This window comes from Oncorhynchus mykiss, chromosome 17 (genome assembly GCF_013265735.2).
Source record: "Oncorhynchus mykiss isolate Arlee chromosome 17, USDA_OmykA_1.1, whole genome shotgun sequence".
Classification (NCBI taxonomy): domain Eukaryota; kingdom Metazoa; phylum Chordata; class Actinopteri; order Salmoniformes; family Salmonidae; genus Oncorhynchus; species Oncorhynchus mykiss.
In genome coordinates, this window is record NC_048581.1 from 17,109,660 (window position 1) to 17,133,295 (window position 23,636).

At 45.0% G+C, this 23,636-nt stretch overlaps 1 protein-coding gene across 4 annotated transcripts; it reads left to right on the top strand.

Annotated features, from left to right (window-relative positions):
• Nucleotides 1-6,651: 6,651 nt before the first annotated feature.
• LOC110494929 (synaptogyrin-1) lies at nt 6,652-22,829 on the top strand. 4 transcript variants are annotated; one of them, XM_036949160.1, is made up of 5 exons: nt 6,652-7,000; nt 17,061-17,149; nt 17,318-17,466; nt 18,794-18,939; nt 22,125-22,829. In XM_036949160.1, the coding sequence occupies exons 1-5, from the start codon at nt 6,902-6,904 to the stop codon at nt 22,827-22,829; spliced, it is 1,188 nt and encodes a 395-aa protein (XP_036805055.1). In that variant the 5' UTR covers nt 6,652-6,901. The 4 variants fall into 4 exon arrangements, with proteins under 4 accessions (XP_036805055.1, XP_036805056.1, XP_021425940.2 ...); XM_036949161.1 differs by having other exon boundaries at nt 22,570-22,829; XM_021570265.2 differs by lacking the exon at nt 22,125-22,829 and adding an exon at nt 20,679-21,186.
• The last annotated feature ends 807 nt before the right edge of the window (nt 22,830-23,636 follow it).

A 23,636-nucleotide genomic window follows, 5' to 3' on the forward strand; every position in this document is an offset into this window, starting at 1 on the left:
GTAACATTTATTACATTTTTTTTGTATACAATTTACATTAACAATCTAATTAGACCAAAACAACAGAAAAAACTGTCAATGTGAGAAAATGATGGTAACTAGTCTGGCCCTAATTGAGGTTAATGGTTGTTTTTTCCAGACCCCCCCTCCACACACACAGGCTGTACTGGCTCACAGAAAGAGTGGGTCATCGTCTTTTTGGTCAAGGCTCTCTATGGCAGGTTCAGCAACTGAGGGAGCTGACTTAAATGAGTAAGCAGCTGATGAGCCAAAAAGATGCAAAACATTATCAGGCAGCTGGTGCTCATAGCAAGCCTCACCAGACAGCTTCAGTCCATATCGAATGTACAGGATGGAGTTAAGGGTCTGCAAGGACATCCGATTTCTAAGTTAGATTTTTACCACACTCATCTGGCTGAATACTCTCTCGACTTCAGCATTCGACTGTGGCAAGGACAACACAGACACAGTGGCCATGGCAAGTTCTTGAAACGGGTTGATATCAGCTGCATCCCTGAACTTCCAAATCTCACTCCAGAAGCTCAGTTTGTTTTTTGTCTCATTCCATTTACTAAGATGGATGGCACGCCATTGCTGGACAATCTTGTTTATCTCTGCAGGGGAGTAGCCAAGGAGCTTGGCTATGTTTTCTATTTCTCCAGGGCTCTTATTGTGCTTTAGAGTTTCCTCCACATTGAAAACTGACATGTACTGCTATTCTTCGATGTTGTCCTTCAGTCTCACCCTCAACTCATTAGTGAGGGAGATGGTGAAGGCTACACAATGCTTCGATGTTGTCCTTCAGTCTCACCCTCAACTCATTAGTGAGGGAGATGGTGAAGGCTACACAATGCTTCGATGTTGTCCTTCAGTCTCACCCTCAACTCATTAGTGAGGGAGATGGTGAAGGCTACACAATGCTTCGATGTTGTCCTTCAGTCTCACCCTCAACTCATTAGTGAGGGAGATGGTGAAGGCTACACAATGCTTCGATGTTGTCCGGCAGTCTCACCCTCAACTCATTAGTGAGGGAGATGGTGAAGGCTACACACCGCTTCAATGTTGTCCGGCAGTCTCACCCTCAACTCATTAGTGAGGGAGATGGTGAAGGCTACATACCACTTTCGGACATTGTTTTCATCCTCGGGCGCAAGGTGGAGCTCAGCTGCCTTTGACTCAAAAATTTAACCAAGGTACGGTATGGGACTGATGTATCCATCTATTGGCTCTTTGTGTACATCAACATTTGCCAGTGGATTCAGCACCCTGCTGCTCACAGACTTGATAAGGCTAACCAAGCTGGCAAGTAGCTTAAGAGGATCTACTTGCTCTCACCAAGCACTACTGTACCTCACCCAGCACTACTGTACCTCACACAGCACTACTGTACCTCACCCAGCACTACTGTACCTCACCCAGCACTACTGTACCTCACCCAGCACTACTGTACCTCACACAGCACTACTGTACCTCACCCAGCACTACTGTACCTCACCCAGCACTACTATACCTCACCCAGCACTACTGTACCTCACCCAGCACTACTGTACCTCACCCAGCACTACTGTACCTCACCCAGCACTGACTTCAAAAAAGTCAGATACAATATGTTTTAAGGATCTCTGTACATATAAAACCTCAGCCATGTAGCAGTGTTCACTGTACATATAAACCCTCAGCCATGTAGCAGTGTTCACTGGACTTGGTGACTGCGAAATGCAGCCTAAGCTCCTCCCACCGGTCCAAAATGTGTGAAACCACGGATTCAATGGAGAGCCAACGTGTGGCACACACCTTGGTTATCTGTAAAGGTTTCTCCCCACAGCTGATGGTTTCATATATGGCCTTGTAGGCCTCCCTGTGCTTTGGAGACACTGAAAACCAGTTATAAGTCTCTCGTACCAAGTACTCCACACTACGGGGGATGGTGTCATTGGAAGCCTGACTTACAGCAAGCTGCAGAGAGTGGCACACACAGCGAATAAGAACCAGATGAGGCCATACTCCTCCTTCAGCACTTTATGGACCCCATTGTTAATCCCTGTCATAAGAGGCATTGTCAGTCCCTATCTCCAGGAGTTTCTCTTTAAGATAACACTGAGGAAAGCCACAACAGCACGGGCCATAGATTTGGCATCTCCTCCCTCCAACTCAACAAACCCCAGAAATGTTGATACAATTGTCTGCTTGGTGTCACTAAAGTACCTTATCACAACTCCCAGGTACTTAGAAACACTTACATCCGTGGACTCATCGAGGAGGAGACTGAAACGCTGGTCACCCACATCTGGTCACCAACATCTGGTCACCCACATCTGGTCACCAACGTCTGGTCACCCACATCTGGTCACCCATATCTGGTCACCCATATCTGGTCACCCACATCTGGTCACCAACATCTGGTCACCCACATCTGGTCACCAACGTCTGGTCACCAACGTCTGGTCACCCACATCTGGTCACCCACATCTGGTCACCCACATCTGGTCACCCACATCTGCAACCAACTTGTTCAGAAAGTATGGTGCTAGAACACATGAATCATTTCTGTGCACTTTGTCCTGTGCATTTTGAAGTAGGTAACAGCAGTGGAGTCTGAGAAAGCAGCTCTACATGCTTCTCCAATGTGATCACATGCCAGCATGGAACAGTGTTCAGCGATAGCGAATGCCATGGTAGCCTCAGCTTTATTGCAGAGTCAATTTTTAACCATAAATGGCAGATTGTTTTGGGTGGAACTGTTATAAGGCTTTGCCTTTTGAGTTTGTTTTTGAGTTGCCATGTGTTTTTTTACATCACTAAGGTCGGGGTAGAAATCAGCCATTCCATACAAATCAAATCAAATCAAAGTTAATTTGTCACATGCGCCGATTACAACGGGTGTAGACCTTACTTACAGGTTCTAACCAATGGTGCGGGAAAAAAAGAAAAAAAAGGTGTGTGTGTGTGTGTGTGTGTGTGTGTGTGTGTGTGTGTCGGTAAGTAAAGAAATAAAACAACAGTAGAAATACATTTGAAAAAAGAGTAGCAAGGCTATATACAGACAGCTGTTAGTCAGGCGTATTGAGATAGTATGTACATGTAGGTATCGTTAAAGTGACTGTGCATATATGATGAACAGAGAGTAGCAGAAGCGTAAAAAGAGGGGTTGGCGGGTGGTGGGACACAATGCAGATAGCCCGGTTAGCCAATGTGCGGGAGCACTGGTTGGTCGGGCCAATTTAGGTAGTATGTACATGAATGTATAGTTAAAGTGACTATGCATATAAGGTAAACAGAGAGTAGCAGCAGGGGTTGGGGAGGGGGAACACAATGCAAATAGTCCGGGTAACCATTTGCTTACCTGTTCAGGAGTCTTATGGCTTGGAGGTAAAAACTGTTGAGAAGCCTTTTTGTCCTAGACTTGGCACTCCGGTACCGCTTGCCATGCGGTAGTAGAGAGAACAGTCTATGACTGGGGTGGCTGGGGTCTTTGACAATTTTTAGGGCCTTCCTCTGACACCGCTTGGTGTAGAGGTCCTGGATGGCAGGCAGATTTGCCCCAGTGATGTACTGGGCCGTACGCACTACCCTCTGAAGTACCTTGCGGTCGGAGGCCGAGCAATTGCCGTACCAGGCAGTGATGCAACCGCTCTTGATGTTGCAGCTGTAGAACCTTTTGAGGATCTCAGGACCCATGACAAATCTTTTTAGTTTCCTGAGTGGGAATAGGCTTTGTCGTGCCCTCTTCACGACTGTCTTGGTGTGTTAGGACAAATCTAGTTTGTTGTTGATGTGGACACCAAGGATTTTGAAGCTCTCAACCTGCTCTACTACAGCCCCGTCGATGAGAATGGGGATGTGCTCGGTGCTCCTTTTCCTGTAGTACACAATCATCTCCTTAGTCTTGGTTACGTTGAGGGATAGGTTGTTATTCTGGCACCACCCGGCCAGGTCTCTGACCTCCTCCCTATAGGCTGTCTTGTCGTTGTCGGTGATCAGGCCTACCACTGTTGTGTCGTCAGCAAACTTAATGATGGTGTTGGAGTCGTGCCTGGCCATGCAGTCGTGGGTGAACAGGGAGTACAGGAGGGGACTGAGCATGCACCACTGTGGAGCTCCAGTGTTGAGGATCAGCGTGGCAGATGTGTTGCTACCTACCCTCACCTCCTGGTGGTGGCCTGTCAGGAAGTCCAGGATCCAGTTGCAGAGGGAGGTGTTTAGTCCCCGGATCCTTAGCTTGGTGATGAGCTTTGAGGGTACTATGGTGTTGAATGCTGAGCTGTAGTCAGTGAACAGCATTCTCACATAGGTGTTCCTTTTGTCCAGGTGGAAAAGGGCAGTGTGGAGTGCAATATAGATTGCATCATCTGTGGATCTGTTTGGGCGGTATGCAAATTGGAGTGGGTCTAGGGTTTCTGGGATAAAGGTGTTGATGTGCGCCCTTACCAGCCTTTCAAAGCACTTCATTGCTACGGACATGAGTGCTACGGGTCTGGAGTCATTTAGGCAGGTTGCCTTTGTGTTCTTGGGCACAGGGACTATGGTGGTCTGCTTGAAGCCTGTTGGTATTAGACTCAATCAGGGACATGTTGAAAATGTCAGTGAAGACTCCTGCCAGTTGGTCAGCACATGCCCGGAGCACACGCCCTGGTAATCCGTCTGGCCCCGCAACCTTGTGTATGTTGACCTGTTTAAAGGTCTTACTCACGTCGGCTACGGAGAGCGTGATCACACAATCGTCTGGAACAGCTGATGCTCTCATGCATGCCTCAGTGTTGCTTGCCTCGAAGCGAGCATAGAAGTGATTTAGCTCGTCTGGTAGGCTTGTGTCACTGGGCAGCTCGCGGCTGTGCTTCCCTTTGTAGTCTGTAATAGTTTGCAAGCCCTGCCACATCCGACGAGCGTCGGAGCCAGTTTAGTATGATTAAATCTTAGCCCTGTATTGATGCTTTGCCTGTTTGATGGTTCGTCGCAGGGCATAGCGGGATTTCTTGTAAGCTTTCGGGTTAAAGTCCCCCACCTTGAAAGCGACAGCTCTACCCTTTAGCTCAGTGTGAATGTTGCCTGTAATCCATGGCTTCTGGTTGGGGTATGTACGTACAGTCACTGTGGGGACGACATCCTCAATGCACTTATTGATAAAGCCAGTGACTGATGTGGTGTATTCCTCAATGTCATCGGATGAATCCTGGAACATGTTCCAGTCTGTGCAAGCAAAGCAGTCCTGTAGTTTAGCATCTGCTTCATCTGACCATTTGTTTATAGACTGAGTCACTGGTGCTTCCTGCTTTAATTTTTGCTTGTAAGCAGGAATCAGGAGGATAGAGTTGTGGTCGGATTTACCAAATGGAGGGCGAGGGAGGGCTTTGTAAGCGTCTCTGTGTGTGGAGTACAGGTGATCTAGAATTGTTTTCCCTCTGGTTGCACATTTAACATGTTGATAGAGATTTGGTCGAACTGATTTAAGTTTCCCTGCATTAAAGTCTCCGGCCACTAGGAGCGCCGCCTCTGGGTGAGTGGTTTCCTGTTTGCTTATTTCCTTATACAGCTGACTGAGTGCGGTCTTAGTGCCAGCATCTGTCTGTGGTGGTAAATAAACAGCCACGAAAAGTATAGCTGAGAACTCTCTAGGCAAGTAGTGTGGCCTGCAGTTTATCACAATGTACTCTACTTCAGGCGAGCAAAATCTAGAGACTTCCTTCGATTTTGTGCACCAGGCAGTATGCCCGTGTATCATCTCCAATAAATGGCTTCAACCAGCCTTTGAATTCAGGGTTTGATTCCCACTCCTTTCTGCATTTTTGAGTGTACAGTTTAGACTGAGACATGATGAGCTAGCCAGCTAGATGTTTAGCTTATGTCACAGAGAGGCACACACACACAGTGGACAAGGTGAGTAAGTGACTGAGGCTGTGTGAGTCAAATGCAGTGATTTATTTTTGTGCAGTGATTTATTTTAGACATAGAACATTTTACATTTACATCCCAGCCAGCGGCGGCTTCCCGCATGCGCGATTCATTTGTAGTCTGGACGGGGAGGGGTGAACATCTCCTGCTCTGACTGCAGCTGGGAGGGACTGCTGCGCGAGAACTGGGCCATCTGTGAGTGCTTTGGGACAAGGGTGGGGCCCACGGCAGCATCAGCTGCTCATTGAGAAGAGTAACCACTTCAGTCTCTAAAAGTCTCCAATAACACCAGAAAAAGTCACTAGATTTGTCGCTAGTCTATTTTTAGAAAATGTGTGCTAGAGGGGTCTGAATACTCGCTAAATATAGCGACAAAGTCTCTAAGATAGCAACACTATATATACACATAATATGACATTTGAAATGTGTTTATTATTTTGGAACTTCTAGATTTGTGACCTGTTGCCACGAGAAAAGGGCAACCAATGAAGAACGAACACATTGTAAATACAACCCATATTTATGTTGATTTATTTCCACCTTTTGTACTTTAACTATTAGCACATCGTTACAACACTGTATATACACATAAAATGATATTTGAAATGTCTTTATTATTTTGGAACTTCTGTGAGTGTAATGTTTACTGTTCACTTTTATTGTGTATTTCACTTTAGTTTATTATCTACTTCACTCGCTTTGGCAATGTTAACATATGTTTCCTATTCCAATAAAGCCCTTGAATTGAATTGAGCGAGAGAGAGAGAGAAAATCACAACACAGGCAGATAGACAGCAACAGACACGAAGCGGGGATTTGAGATAGGACCAAATAGACTGAAGAGGGAGTTGGCGATTGAGAAAGTGAGAGAGATAGGGTCAATACACCGGGCGAAACGGGGACATTGATTTGATGAATATTGCGTCAAAATCAGTTAGAATAACTCTCTGTGTTCCCTGAGTGACGGGAAGAGAGATAACACACGCACGCACACACCGTCCGGAGTCCGAAAATGGAGGGCATGGCATATGGAGCTGGGAAGGCTGGAGGTGCTTTCAACCCTATAACGTTCTTCCAGCAGCCACACACCATCCTCCGGATCCTCTCTTGGGTGAGTACCGTTACAGTTATATCGCCTATACCGTTACAGTAGCTACGTGCTGTTCATTTCAGGCTAATAACGGCGGCGGTCCCGAACGACGGTCGTTTGTTATGTATGTGTGTTTGACTCAAAATGTGCGCCTCTCGCTGGCTGCCTCCCCGTTTCTCAATTCTCACTTTCCCACCAGTGCGTGCATGTGTACTTTAAGCATAACAGACCTGTCGTGTTAGCAACACTGTCCAAATATGTTGTAGTCTAGTTGGAATCTGAAACATGGTCAATGTTTTGGGGATGCAAGCAACAAGGCGCACGACGCAGGTGGCCTACGATTTTGAAGCGGTTGTAGCTATTGAACCTAGAGAAATGCAGCCATAAGCACGGTGCCCACGTGTTTTGTTGTAGTGTGTGCTTTGCCCCCTGTTCGATCTGTTAAATCCGAGGGGGCGTCCCAATTGGCACCCTATTCTCTATACAGTGCACTACTTTTGACCTGGGAAATAGGGTGACAACTGTAAATCAACTACAATTAGTTTTTCGTTATTCATAAGAATTTGAGAAAAAATTAACTATTTTGGCTATGCATAAAGAATACATGCCTGGGCCTCTCCAGTGGCTCAGCAGTCTAAGGCATTGCATCCCAGTGCTTGAGACATCACTACAGCCCCGGGTTCGATCCCAGGCTTTGTCCCAGCCGGCCGTGACCGGGAGACCCATGAGGACGCATAGCTCTCCTGGGTCCATACGGGAGTTGCAGCGATGGGACAAGACTGTAACTACCAATTTGGGTAAAAAAGTACCAAAAATATACAAAGATTCATGCCTTTCTATTCCTTACTAAATTAACTTGCAACTAGTCTACATATTGTTTATTTATAGTGATCCAGTGGGCCTATAGTACAAGCTGTCTGGCGTAGCAGCCTTCACAGGGGGGGGGGGGGGGGGGTGTTTTCAGAGGGTTATACATACCATTGAATGGTCTCCTATAGACCACAACAATGACAGAATAAGACGTTTCACTGATAAGAAATACCCCTTTAGGAACAGACAGACAGACCACAACAATGACAGAATAAGAAGTTTCACTGATAATAAATACCCCTTTAGGAACAGACAGACAGACCACAACAATGACAGAATAAGAAGTTTCACTGATAAGAAATACCCCTTTAGGAACAGACAGACAGACCACAACAATGACATAATAAGACGTTTCACTGAAAAGAAATACCCCTTTAGGAACAGACAGACAGACAGACCACAACAATGACAGAATAAGACGTTTCACTGATAAGAAATACCCCTTTAGGAACAGACAGACAGACCACAACAATGACAGAATAAGACGTTTCACTGAAAATAAATACCCCTTTAGGAACAGACAGACAGACAGACAGACCACAACAATGACAGAATAAGAAGTTTCACTGATAAGAAATACCCCTTTAGGAACAGACAGACAGACCACAACAATGACAGAATAAGACGTTTCACTGATAAGAAATACCCCTTTAGGAACAGACAGACAGACCACAACAATGACAGAATAAGACGTTTCACTGATAAGAAATACCCCTTTAGGAACAGACAGACAGAGCGACAGACAGAAGGACAGACAGAGACAGATGGGCAGAAAGACAGATGGACAGACAGACCGAGAGAGACTCAATGCCATGTAGTCTTCTCATCCATTTCGTACCAATGCTACAGAACAGAAATAACATAACTCATCCACTCCCTGTAGTTTATGTGATGGATAACCATATAAATATAATCTATAGAAGGGACCTTACCATTCAAGGCAATTATGGTATAATGGGTGGTAGATTGTATTTCTATGGGATAACAGTGTTGAGGTCACAGCTCAATGAATAGACTCTGATTAGAGATGGCATGTTGTGGGAAGGGAAGTGTGTGTGTGTGTTTACGTGTACGCGCACACATTTTTCACATTCACCATTAGTACAACTGTGTCACTTCCTGTTTTCACTTCGTGGATGATAATAATTTCCTGTGTAGACATCTGCAGCTCCGCCTCCAGGCGTGACCTCAGAGAAACACCTTGGTTACTGTACCTATGGTAACAGCAGCAATTAGGACTAAACATATAAAGGTGTCAGTTGTTTTCATGTTTTCCCTCTTTCTTATTCTTTCTCTCGAATCTCTCTCTTCCTTTATTCTCTTTCTCCTTATTCTCTATCACGCTCTCTCTCTCTCTCTCTCTCCTTATTCTGTCTGTCTCTACCTCTCTCTCTCCCTCTCCATCTCTCTGGCTGGTGTTGAGTTACAGTATATACAGGTTAAGTAGCAATAATGTTGCAGAATCACACATAGGTAGCAGAGAGAGGGAGGGAGGGAGGGAGGGAGAGAGAAAGGGACAGCTCTCATCTAACATATTTCTTTCTCGTTCTCTCTTGTTTTCTTTCTCTCTCCTCCTTCTGTAAAGTCATATGGACTGCCCATGTATATTAGCAGTATAGTACCTATATGTTCAGTAGTGGAGGCTTTGGTAGTGGAGGCAACAGTGTAGAAATATAATCTCTAGAAGGGGCTTGGAACCTCTTGAATGGGCAGGAATCAGGATTCTATGTTCGGGGGCCTGTCAGTACCAATGTGCCCCACATTCTGACACCATACTGCTAAACACATTAGGCTTAATGACTAGAGGTCAGAGTACTGTACACTCACTCACACACTGTCACACACACAGGCAGGCATGCTAATGCAGACACATACGCACACAGGCTCACACACAAATATAAATTATTCTGGCAAATCTAATGCCTACTTTCAAAATGTCCCATCGGATTGTCACAAGATCAGGATCCCACGTGGTGACCTGCACAATGCCTGCTTTGATTTGGGCCTGGGGCCTTGAGATGAGAAGGCTACAGGACAGGGCCTTGGAGAAAACACATTTACCTACTAGAGGGAGAAAGGGAGAGAGAAAGAGAGCGAGAGAGGGGGTAGAGAGCGAGAGGAGAACGGAGGGAGGGAAAGAGAAAGGGAGGGAGGGAGAGAGAACATTCCATGTGATGCCAAATACAATTCTGACCCAAGACCTTTTCTAACCCAATCAGCTACTAAGTGTGAGTCCCAAATGGCACACTATTCCCTAAATAGCATAGGGCAATGATCAAAAGTAGTGTACTAAATAGGGAATAGGATGCCATTTAATTTGTCTGTTGATCTGAAATGCAGTGGTGTGTGTAAGAGATCACTAAGTCCCAAGGGGGATGTTGATTCCCAAAGCATTGTGGGGGTTTTACTGGGGGAAACACCAGGGGGTTTTAATATAGAGAGTAAAAGGTCCAATTAATATGAAGGGAACTCCCCTATATACACTGCTCTAAAAAATAAAGGGAACACTAAAATAACACATCCTAGATCTGAATGAATGAAATATTCTTATTAAATACTTTTTTCTTTACATAGTTGAATATGCTGACAACAAAATCACACAAATTATCAATGCAAATCAAATGTATCAACCCATGGAGGTCTGGATTTGGAGTCACACTCAAAATTAAAGTGGAAAACCACACTACAGGCTGATCCAACTTTGATGTAATGTCCTTAAAACAAGTCAAAATGAGGCTCAGTAGTGTGTGTGGCCTCCACGTGCCTGTATGACCTCCCTACAACGCCTGGGCATGCTCCTGATGAGGTGGCGGATGGTCTCCTGAGGGATCTCCTCCCAGACCTGGACTAAAGCATGCGCCAACTCCTGGACAGTCTGTGGTGCAACGTGGCCTTGGTGGATGGAGCGAGACATGATGTCCCAGATGTGCTCAATTGGATTCAGGTCTGGGGAACGGGCGGGCCAGTCCATAGCATCAATGCCTTCCTCTTGCAGGAACTGCTGACACACTCCAGCCACATGAGGTCTAGCATTGTCTTGCATTAGGAGGAACCCAGGGCCAACCGCACCAGCATATGGTCTCACAAGGGGTCTGAGGAGCTTATCTCGGTACCTAATGGCAGTCAGGCTACCTCTGGCGAGCACATGGAGGGCTTTGCGGCCCCCCTAAAGAAATGCCACCCAACATCATGACTGACCCACCCCCAAACCGGTTATGCTGGAGGATGTTGCAGGCAGCAGAACGTTCTCCACGGCGTCTCCAGACTGTCACGTCTGTCACATGTGCTCAGTGTGAACCTGCTTTCATCTGTGAAGAGCACAGGGCGCCAGTGGCGAATTTGCCAATCTTGGTGTTCTCTGGCAAATGCCAAACGTCCTGCACGGTGTTGGGCTGTAAGCACAACCCCCACCTGTGGACGTCGGGCCCTCATACCACCCTCATGGAGTCTGTTTCTGACCTTTTGAGCAGACCCATAAACATTTGTGGCCTGTTGGAGGTCATTTTGCAGGGCTCTGGCAGTGCTCCTCCTGTTCCTCCTTGTACAAAGGCGGAGGTAGCGGTCCTGCTGCTGGTTTGTTGCCCTCCTACGGCCTCCTCCACATCTCCTGATGTACTGGCTTGTCTCCTGGTAGCGCCTCCATGCTCTGGACACTATGCTGACAGACACAGCAAACCTTCTTGCCACAGCTCGCATTGATGTGCCATCCTGGATGAGCTGCACTACCTGAGCCACTTGTGTGGGTTGTAGACTCCGTCTCATGCTACCAGTAGAGTGAAAGCACTTCCAGCATTCAAAAGTGACCAAAACATCAGCCAGGAAGCATAGGAACTGAGAAGTGGTCTGTGGTTACCACCTGCAGAACCACTCCTTTATTGGGGATGTCTTGCTAATTGCCTATAATTTCCACCTGTTGTCTATTCCTTTTGCACAACAGCATGTGAAATTTATTGTCAATCAGTGTTGCTTCCTAAGTGGACAGTTTGATTTCACAGAAGTGTGATTGACTTGGAGTTACATTGTGTTGTTTAAGTGTTCCCTTTATTTTTTTGAGCAGTGCATATACTCACACACACACACTCTGATTTGAGTCTTCATGTGGAACATATGCAACCTTTCAGCTCCAATGGCAGGTGTAATATTCAAATAAGGCATCAGAAACCATTCTACCAAAAATAATACCAAAAAGGTATGCATGAACGCCTTTCGTGTGTGTATGTTTGGTCTATTTTGACATTAGAATGATAGACAAGGATTGGAATGAGGTGTGTGTGTGTGTGTGTGAGAGAGAGAATAAAGGCACCCAGAACAGGAAAGGGGGAGATAGAAAAAGTGTCACTCAGTGGTTTAGATAGATAGGACCTTTTCTCTCAGTGGTTGAGATAGATAGGACCTTTTCTCTCAGTGGTATGGTGAGACAGGACCTTTTCTCTCAGTGGTTTAGATAGATAGGACCTTTTCTCTCAGTGGTTGAGATAGATAGGACCTTTTCTCTCAGTGGTTGAGATAGATAGGACCTTTTCTCTCAGTGGTTGAGATAGATAGGACCTTTTCTCTCAGTGGTATGGTGAGACAGGACCTTTTCTCCCAGTGGTTTAGATAGATAGGACATTTTCTCTCAGTGGTTTAGTTGAGATAGATAGGACCTTTTCTCTCAGTGGTTTAGTTGAGATAGATGGGACCTTTTCTCTCAGTGGTTTAGATAGATAGATAGGACATTTTCTCTCAGTGGTTTAGATAGATAGGACCTTTTCTCTCAGTGGTTGAGATAGATATGACCTTTTCTCTCAGTGGTTGAGATAGATAGGACCTTTTCTCTCAGTGGTTGAGATAGATAGGACCTTTTCTCTCAGTGGTATGGTGAGACAGGACCTTTTCTCCCAGTGGTTTAGATAGATAGGACATTTTCTCTCAGTGGTTTAGATAGATAGATAGGACATTTTCTCTCAGTGGTTTAGTTGGATAGGACCTTTTCTCTCAGTGGTTTAGTTGGATAGGACATTTTCTCTCAGTGTTTTAGTTGGATAGGACATTTTCTCTCAGTGTTTTAGTTGGATAGGACTTTTTCTCTCAGCGGTTTAGATAGATAGGACCTTTTCTCTCAGCGGTTTAGATAGATAGGACCTTTTCTCGCAGTGGCTTAGATAGATAGATATATAGGACCTTTTCTCTCAGTGGTTTAGATAGATAGATAGGACCTTTTCTCGCAGTGGTTTAGTTGGATAGGACCTTTTCTCGCAGCGGTTTAGTTGGATAGGACCTTTTCTCTCAGCGGTCTAGATAGATAGGACCTTTTCTCTCAGCGGTTTAGATAGATAGGACTTTTTCTCTCAGCGGTTTAGATAGATAGGACCTTTTCTCTCAGCGGTTTAGATAGATAGGACCTTTTCTCTCAGTGGTTTAGATAGATAGGACCTTTTCTCTCTGTGGTATGGTTAGATAGGACATTTTCTCTCAGCGGTTTAGATGGATAGAGCCTTTTATCTTAGGGCAATTCATAATTCCATTGAAATCAATAAAAACTAAGTGAACATTTGACTTGAGTGAAATATAGGATTTGCCCCTTAGTAGAAATAGCACGAGCCCTATATTCTGCCTGTGTTTAGTGAAGTACTGTAAGTATATTCTGCCAGTGTTTATACTGTAGTGAAGTACTGTAAGTATATTCTGCCAGTGTTTATACTGTAGTGAAGTACTGTAAGTATATTCTGCCAGTGTTTAGTGAAGTACTGTAAGTATATTCTGTCAGTATTTATACTGTAGTGTAGTACTGTAGGTATATTCTGACAGTGTTTATACTGTAGTACTGTAGGTATATTCTGCCAGTGTTTATACTGTAGTGTAGTACTGTAGGTATATTCTGCCAGTGTTTATACTGTAGTACTGTAGGTATATTCTGCCAGTGTTTATACTGTAGTGTAGTACTGTAGGTATATTCTGTCAGTGTTTCTACTGTAGTGTAGTACTGTAGGTATATTCTGCCAGTGTTTATACTGTAGTGAAGTACTGTAGGTATATTCTGCCAGTGTTTATACTGTAGTGTAGTACTGTAGGTATATTCTGCCAGTGTTTATACTGTAGTGAAGTACTGTAAGTATATTCTGCCAGTGTTTAGTGAAGTACTGTAAGTATATTCTGTCAGTATTTATACTGTAGTGTAGTACTGTAGGTATATTCTGTCAGTGTTTATACTGTAGTACTGTAGGTAAATTCTGCCAGTGTTTATAATGTAGTGTAGTACTGTAGGTATATTCTGCCAGTGTTTATACTGTAGTACTGTAGGTAAATTCTGCCAGTGTTTATAATGTAGTGTAGTACTGTAGGTATATTCTGCCAGTGTTTATACTGTAGTGAAGTACTGTAAGTATATTCTGCCAGTGTTTCTACTGTAGTGAAGTACTGTAGGCACAGTCGTATGAAAAGGTTTGGGCACCCCTGACAGTTTCCATGATTTCCATGTATAAATAATTGGCTGTTTGGATCAGCAATTTCATTTTGATCTATCAAATAACTGATGGACACAGTAATATTTCAGTAGTGAAATGAGGTTTATTGGATTAACAGAAAATGTGCAATATGCATCAAAACAAAATTAGACAGGTGGATACATTTGGGCACCCCAATAGAAAAATCACATCAATATTTAGTAGAGCCTCCTTTTGCTAAAATAACAGCCTCTAGATGCTTCCCATAGCCTCTAATGAGTGTCTGGATTCTGGATGAAGGTATTTTGGACTATTCCTCCTTACAAAACATCTCCAGTTCAGTTAGGCTTGATGGTTGCTGAGCATGGACAGCCCGCTTCAAATCATCCCACAGATTCTCAATGATATTCAGGTCTGGTGACTGGGATGGCCATTCCAGAACATTGTACTTGTTCCTCTGCATAAATGCCCGGGTAGATTTTGAGCAGGGTTTTGGGTCGTTGTCTTGTTGAAATATCCAGCCCCGGCATAACTTCAACTTTGTGACTGATTCTAGAATCTGCTGATATTGAGTGGAATCCATGCAACCCTCAACTTGAACAAGATTCCCAGTACCGCCACTGGCCACACAGCCCCACAGCATGATGGAACCCCCACCGAATTCTACTGTGGGTAGCAAGTGTTTTTCTTGGAACGCTGTGCTCTTTTGCCGCCATGCATAACGTCCCTTGTTATGACCAAATAACTCAATCTTTGTTTCATCAGTCCACAGCATCTTATTCCAATTGAAGCTGGCTTGTCCAAATGTGCGTTTGCATACCTCCCAGAGACTCTGTTTGTGGCGTGTGTGCAGAAAAGGCTTCTTCCGCATCCCTCTCCCATACAGCTTCTCCTTGTGAAAAGTGTGCTGAATTGTTGAACGATGCAGTGACACCATCTCAGCAGGATGATGTTGAAGGTCTTTGGAGGTGGTCTGTGGGCTGTTTTTGACCGTTCTCACCATCCTTCGCCTCTCCGATATTTTACTTGGCCTGCCACTTCTGGCCTTAACAAGAGCTGTGCCTGTGGTCTTCCATTTCCTCACTATGTTCCTCACAGTGGACACTGACAGCTTAAATCTCTGCGATAGCTTTTTGTAGCCTTCCTCTGAACCATAATGTTGAACAATCTTTGTTTTCAGGTCATTTGAGAGTGGTTTTGAGGCCCCCATGTTGCCACTCTTCAGAGGAGAGTCAAAGAGAACAACAACTTGCAATTGGCCACCTTAAATACCTTTTCTCATGATTGGATGCACTTGTCTATGAAGTTCAAGGCTTAATGAGCTCACCAAACCAATTGTGTGTTCCAATTAATCAGTGCTAAGTAGTTACAGGTATTCAAAGCAACAGAATGACAAGGGTGGCCACATTTTTGAATAGCCTATTTTTCACATCTGATTTAATTTCATACAACTTAATATTGCTACACTAAAAATCTTTGTCTGGACAATACCCCAATACTCAGCTTTTATTAGAAAATGAATGGCAAGCCACTGTGATCCTTTTCTGTGACGACAGAGTCAATTATTATGCAGCCTCAGAGGGGTGTCCAAACTTTTTCATACGACTGTATATTCTGCCAGTGTTTATACTGTAGTGAAGTACTGTAGGTATATTCTGCCAGTGTTTATACTGTAGTACTGTAGGTATATTCTGCCAGTGTTTATACTGTAGTGTAGTACTGTAGGTATATTCTGCCAGTGTTTATACTGTAGTGTAGTACTGTAGGTATATTCTGCCAGTGTTTATACTGTAGTGTAGTACTGTAGGTATATTCTGCCAGTGTTTATACTGTAGTGTAGTACTGTAGGTATATTCTGCCAGTGTTTATACTGTAGTGTAGTACTGTAGGTATATTCTGCCTGTGTTTATACTGTAGTGTAGTACTGTAGGTATATTCTGCCAGTGTTTATACTGTAGTGTAGTACTGTAGGTATATTCTGCCAGTGTTTATACTGTTCTGAAGCTCTGTAGGTATATTCTGCCAGTATTTATACTGTAGGGCAGTACTGTAGATATATTCTCTCTGTGTGTTTCAGTCGAGATATCAATCAAATGTATTTATAAAGCCCTTCTTACATCAGCTGATGTCACAAAGTGCTGTACATAAACCCATCCTAAAACCCCAAACAGCAAGCAATGCAGGTGTAGAAGCACGGTGGCTAGGAAAAACTCCCTAGAAAGGCCAGAACCTAGGAAGAAACCTAGAGAGGAACCAGGCTATGAGGGGTGGCCAGTCGTCTTCTGGCTGTGCCGGGTGGAGATTATAACAGAACATGGCCAAGATTTTCAAATGTTCATAAATGACCAGCATGGTCAAATAATAATAATCACAGTGGTTGTAGAGGGTGCGACAGGTCAGCACCTCAGGAGTAAATGTCAGTTGACTTTTCATAGCCGATCATTCAGGGTATCTCTACTGCGCCTGCTGTCTCTAGAGAGTTGAAAACAGCAGGTCTGGGACAGGTAGCACGTCTGGTGAACAGGTCAGGGTTCCATAGCTGCAGGCAGAACAGTTGCAACTGGAGCAGCAGCACGGCCAGGTGGACTGGGGATAGCAAGGAGTCATCAGGCCAGGTAGTCCTGAGGCATGGTCCTAGGGCTAGTGTGTGTATAGTAGGAATAGACTATTATCTTGGTGTGTATGGCTGACACTCAACACACTTCTTTCTGATCCTTCCCTCCTCCCCTTTCCTAATCTCTCCCTCCCATCTTCCCTCTCTCCCTCCTATCCTTCTCTCTTTACAGTTTTTCTCTATTGTGATCTTTGGTTCTATAGCCAACGAGGGTTACGTGAACCGACCGGACGAGGCCCAGGAGTTCTGTATTTTCAACAGGTGACACACACACACACTGTAGTAGTTACTGCTCCTCTTTTATGACTCTATCGGATCTCTTTGATATTCCAAATGTGCATCTCATCTGTTATGGCTGTTATTACTCGTGTTGTTGCCCTACACATTTCCCCATTGGGACAATACAGATATTGATTGATTGATTGACAGGAACCAGAATGCGTGTAACTATGGACTGTTCATGGGAACCTTGGCCTTTCTCTGCTGTCTGGTCTTCCTGGCCCTGGATGTCTACTTCCCACAGATCAGCTCCGTCAAGGACCGCAAGAAGGCTGTACTGGCAGACGTAGGGGTTTCAGGTGAGTGGAAATGGGGAGCAAGGAAGAGAGAGGGAGGAGATGTATGGAGAGGGAGTAAAGGGAAATGAGCGAGAGGTTGGATGGAGAGAGGGGATAAATGTGTGTGGAGGGAGATGATGGAGAGAGGGGATAGATGTGTGTGGAGGGAGAGGCTGGAGAGATGTATGTAGAGAGATGTGTGTAGAGGGAGAGGATGGAGAGAGGAGAGATGTATGTAGAGAGATGGAGAGAGGGGAGAGATGTGTGTAGAGAGATGGAGAGAGGGGATAGATGTGTGTAGAGGGAGAGGATGGAGAGAGTGGAGAGAGGGGAGAGGTGTGCAGAGAGATGGAGAGAGGAGAGAGATGTGTGTAGAGAGATGGAGAGAGGGGAGAGATGTGTGTAGAGGGAGAGGATGGAGAGAGTGGGGAGAGGATGGAGAGAGTGGAGAGATGGGAGAGGTGTGCAGAGAGATGGAGAGAGGGGAGAGATGTGTGTAGAGAGATGGAGAGAGGGGATAGATGTGTGTAGAGGGAGAGGATGGAGAGAGTGGGGAGAGGATGGAGAGAGTGGAGAGATGGGAGAGGTGTGCAGAGAGATGGAGAGAGGAGAGAGATGTGTGTAGAGAGATGGGGAGAGATGTGTGTAGAGAGATGGAGAGATGTGTGTAGAGAGATGGAGAGAGGGGAGAGATGTGTGTAGAGAGATGGGGAGAGATGTGTGTAGAGGGAGAGGATGGGGAGAGAGGGTAGAGATGTGTGTAGAGGGAGAAGAGAGATGTGGGAGAGGGTGGGTAATGTCTGTGTCCCACCTGCTCATTTAATGAGAAGGAGCTTAACAACAACAGAAAACAGAAAACAAAATGGTCGATCTTCAGTGGTTTTCAACTACTGGTTGTCTATTGTTGCTGCTCACTTCCTGTCATGGGAGAGGGAGAGAAAGACACATCCATTACTTTAGTTCTAGTGAGCTAACATGTAAGATTCAATGTGACCTTTCTAACTTCTGTTTTCTCCCTCTCTCCCTCCTTTCCTTCCTTTCTGCTCCCTCATCCTCCTTTCATTCCTCCCTCCCCTCTCTCACCCTGTCCCTCTACCTCCCTCTTTCCCTTTCATCCTTCTCCCTCTCTCCCTCTCTCTCCCTTCCATCCTCCTCCCCTTCTCTCGCACTCTCTCTCCCTCCTTTCATCCCCTCTCCCTTCCTTTCCTCCCTCTCTCCCTCCTCCTTTTCATCCCTCTCCCTCTCTTTTCTCTCGCTTTCTCTCTCTCTCTCACTCTCACTCTCACACTCACACTCACACATATATATATATATATATATATATATATATATCTCTATCTCCCTGCAGCATTCTGGTCCTTCATGTGGTTCGTGGGGTTCTGTTTCCTGACCAACCAATGGCAGGTGGCGAAGCAGGAGGACAACCCCCTGAGGGAGGGAGGGGATGCCGCTCGTGCTGCTATCACCTTCTCCTTCTTCTCCATATTCACCTGGGTATGGTACACTACTCCTTTATAACACTATCACCTTCTCCTTCTTCTCCATATTCACCTGGGTATGGTACACTACTCCTTTATAACACTATCACCTTCTTCTCCATATTCACCTGGGTATGGTACACTTTACTCCTTTATAACACTATCACCTCCTTCGTCATATTCACCTGGGTATGGTACACTACTCCTTTATAACACTATCACCTTCTCCTCCATATTCACCTGGGTATGGTACACTACTCCTTTATAACACTATCACCTTCTCCTCCTTCTCCATATTCACCTGGGTATGGTACACTACTCCTTTATAACACTATCACCTTCTCCTTCTCCATATTCACCTGGGTATGGTACACTTTACTCCTTTATAACACTATCACCTTCTCCTCCATATTCACCTGGGTATGGTACACTACTCCTTTATAACACTATCACCTTCTCCTCCTTCTCCATATTCACCTGGGTATGGTACACTACTCCTTTATAACACTATCACCTTCTTCTCCATATTCACCTGGGTATGGTACACTTTACTCCTTTATAACACTATCACCTCCTTCGTCATATTCACCTGGGTATGGTACACTACTCCTTTATAACACTATCACCTCCTTCTCCATATTCACCTGGGTATGGTACACTACTCCTTTATAACACTATCACCTTCTCCTTCTTCCCCAATATTCACCTGGGTATGGTACACTACTCCTTTATAACACGATCACCTTCTTCTCCATATTCACCTGGGTATGGTACACTACTCCTTTATAACACTATCACCTTCTCCTTCTTCTCCATATTCACCTGGGTATGGTACACTACTCCTTTATAACACTATCACCTTCTCCTTCTTCTCCATATTCACCTGGGTATGGTACACTACTCCTTTATAACACTATCACCTTCTTCTCCATATTCACCTGGGTATGGTACACTTTACTCCTTTATAACACTATCACCTCCTTCTCCATATTCACCTGGGTATGGTACACTACTCCTTTATAACACTATCACCTTCTCCTTCTTCTCCATATTCCCCTGGGTATGGTACACTTTACTCCTTTATAACACTATCACCTTCTCCTCCATATTCACCTGGGTATGGTACACTACTCCTTTATAACACTATCACCTTCTCCTCCTTCTCCATATTCACCTGGGTATGGTACACTACTCCTTTATAACACTATCACCTTCTTCTCCATATTCACCTGGGTATGGTACACTACTCCTTTATAACACTATCACCTTCTCCTTCTTCTCCATATTCACCTGGGTATGGTACACTACTCCTTTATAACACTATCACCTTCTCCTTCTTCTCCATATTCACCTGGGTATGGTACACTACTCCTTTATAACACTATCACCTTCTTCTCCATATTCACCTGGGTATGGTACACTACTCCTTTATAACACTATCACTTCATCCCTGTCTTCATTTGACAGGATCTTCATTTGACAGTATCTTCAGTGAAAATGTTCAGAAGAACAGCCACCAGTGGGCCTAGACATCTAAGTATAGGACCCTCGTCATTTAGCAGGCACTTCTATCCAGAGCAACTGATTAAACTGTCAACACTGAAACATGTTATTAGTACATTATCCATGTGGGAAGGGACCCCACAAAACTGTTGTTGCCAGCACCATGTTCAAGCCCCTGAGCCATCGGGACCAACCAGCACCTCTGCCATGACCTTTGATCCCTAAGTCCTACCTGCTCTCTCTCTCCTCTAGGGTGGGCTGACTCTCTTCTCCATGGAGAGGCTAAAGAGTGTGTCCTTCCAAGAGGAATACCAGAAGCTGTTCACCCCTCAGCCCCCCATCCCACTAATATAATCTGTGTTCTTCTAATAACCTTCCAGCTCCCTTTGCTTTTAAAACTGCAGTCTGCAATTACAACTTTTCACCCCCAGCCCCCCATCCCACTAATATAATATAATGTGTTGTTCTAGTAGGAAACCTAGATCTCCAATCCCTCTGCAGCTAACCTCCTTAATGCTTCTAGTCAGACGCTGCTGTGACTGTGATATCTCTGTATCACACACACACACACACGCAGACACACACAGATACACATGCACACAGCGTAGGCAGGCATCTATGGTAGGCTACCTCCACCATTTTGTGAAAGGCTGGCAAATTAGTTTGGTGTCTTTATAACTCAAACGCCTTTCAAATGCTTTAGCTATTCAATAAATATGCACATTTAGTGAAAATACATTTTTATCACATTTACTGCATATCTTCTTGTGCTCTTGTCTTTTTTATCTGACGAGTGTGAATGATTGTTTGTTTTTACCAAACCAATAGAGTGAGATGTGAATGGCTAAACGACTGCTTTGATAACTAACTAACCTGAGTGACTCAAGGCTCGCGTCTCAAAGGGCACCCTATTCCCTATGTAGTGCACTACTTTAGACCAGCGCCCTATTCCCTATGTAGTGCACTACTTTAGGCCAGAGCCCTATTCCCTATGTAGTGCACTACTTTAGACCAGCGCCCTATTCCCTATGTAGTGCACTACTTTAGACCAGAGCCCTATTCCCTATGTAGTGCACTACTTTAGACCAGAGCCCTATTCCCTATGTAGTGCACTACTTTAGACCAGAGCCCTATTCCCTATGTAGTGCACTACTTTAGACCAGAGCCCTATTCCCTATGTAGTGCACTACTTTAGACCAGAGCCCTATTCCCTATGTAGTGCACTACTTTAGACCAGAGCCCTATTCCCTATGTAGTGCACTACTTTAGACCAGAGCCCTATTCCCTATGTAGTGCACTACTTTAGGCCAGAGCCCTATTCCCTATGTAGTGCACTACTTTAGACCAGAGCCCTATTCCCTATGTAGTGCACTACTTTAGACATGAGCTATAAAGGGAAAAGGGTGCAATTTGGGACACATTCAAGCAATCTAATAAAGATTTAACCTAGCTTTCCAGACAACTAATTCAATGCACTTCCTTTTCCCTTTTTATTTTATTTTCCTTTTTTATTTTATTTTAATTTTATTTTTTTATTTTATTTTCCTTTCTTTCTTTCTTTCTTTCTTTTTTCTTTCTTTTTCTTTCTTTCACCCTCCCTTTCAAACCTAATCCACAAATGCTGCATTTGTTTATCATCTCTTACACCTCAAAACATCCCTTCCCAACCTACCCACTCCTCTCTACCTTACCCCTTAGCCTCCTCCACCTTCTTCACCCTCCTCCCTTCTATTTCCCTCTACCTCACCACCTAATCTACACACCTCTACCTCTCTCCACCTACCCCATCCCCACCCTAACCTCCTCAACCCTCCCAACGCACCTTCTTCACCCCACCTCTCTCTCATTTCCCTTCATCTCACCCCCAACCTACACCCCTCTACCTCCCCACCTCCCTCCCATTTCCCTTCATCTCACCCCCAACCTACACCCCTCTACCTCCCCACCTCCTTCCCTCTTCCCTTCATCTCACCCCCAACCTACACCCCTCTACCTCCCCACCTCCCTCCCATTTCCCTTCATCTCACCCCCAACCTACACCACTCTACCTCCCCACCTCCCTCCCATTTCCCTTCATCTCACCCCCCAACCCCAACTATGCCCTCCCACACCACTCTCTTCACCCACTCCCTCCCTCCCCAAGGCGGCCCAGTCCTTTTTCGGCTATCAGAGGTACCAGCTGGGGGCAGACTCTGCTCTCTTCTCCCAGGACTACATAGACCCCAGCCTGGATGCTGCGGCGGCCGGGGACCCCTACACCTCCTTCACGGCCGGGGGGGACGATCTGGGACAAGGAGCCCCTGTGGGGGGGTCCTCCTATCAGGGGATGAACGGCGAGGGTGGTGGGGGGTACCAGGAGTACTGATGGAGGAAAGTGGGGATGAAAGGAGGATGGGGGAGTAGAGGGGGGTGGGGCATTGGAAGTTTGAAGGGTAGGGAGCGGGAAGGAGTGAAAAATGAAGGAGGCGTGGAGGGGGAGGACCAGGGGGATGGAGGAAGGGGGAGTGGTTGGAGGGATGGATGATGGAGGGGGAGGAGTCCAGATAAGTGTGTGTATGGGGGGGGGGGGGGGGGGGGGACATTCAGTCATATAACTGACTTATAACAGACTTACATTTTAGCGAGAAGGCAAAGCTGTTGTGGTGTAGATAGTTCATCACAGCTACTACCAAAACAGATCTCTTCATCACATATATATTTTTTATAGTTAGAAAATGAGAAATCCCAAGTTTCAATGTACATAAGTAGATGTTCATGTTTTTCATGTATCATTGGACAAAACATGCCTCTAAGTATACTGTATATTGAAACTAATCTCTGACTGTAGTTTGACAGTCGACCGACCGACCAAATCTGTAATTTAATCTACCGGTATGGGGGTGTTCAAAAATAACATGACTATATTTAAGGGCATTACTATGTGCTTTCTGTAAAAAGTTTAACTTGGGCTACTCAGTCAGTATGCTGTGTTATTGTGCTCAGATACAAGCAGGGTCCAGAGAATTCGTTTTTATTTTGGAATAAAAATAATTTCAGTTTAAATACTCCAATTATGATATTTACCAAACTATGGAAATACAAATAAAATGTGTTTTTAATGTAATCTTTATTTAATTAGGCATGTCCGTTAAGAACAAATTCTTATTTACAATGACGGCCTACACCGGCCAAACCTGGACGACGCCAATTGTGCGCCGCCCTATTCACGGC

What these genes read in the sequence shown, in the direction of transcription:
- LOC110494929 (XM_036949160.1), top strand. Translation starts at nt 6,902, where the DNA reads ATGGAGGGCATGGCATATGGAGCTGGGAAGGCTGGAGGTGCTTTCAAC. An exon ending in TCCTCCGGATCCTCTCTTGG is followed by an intron (nt 7,001 to 17,060) that starts GTGAGTACCGTT and finishes CTCTCTTTACAG; the next exon opens with TTTTTCTCTATTGTGATCTT. An exon ending in GGCAGACGTAGGGGTTTCAG is followed by an intron (nt 17,467 to 18,793) that starts GTGAGTGGAAAT and finishes ATCTCCCTGCAG; the next exon opens with CATTCTGGTCCTTCATGTGG.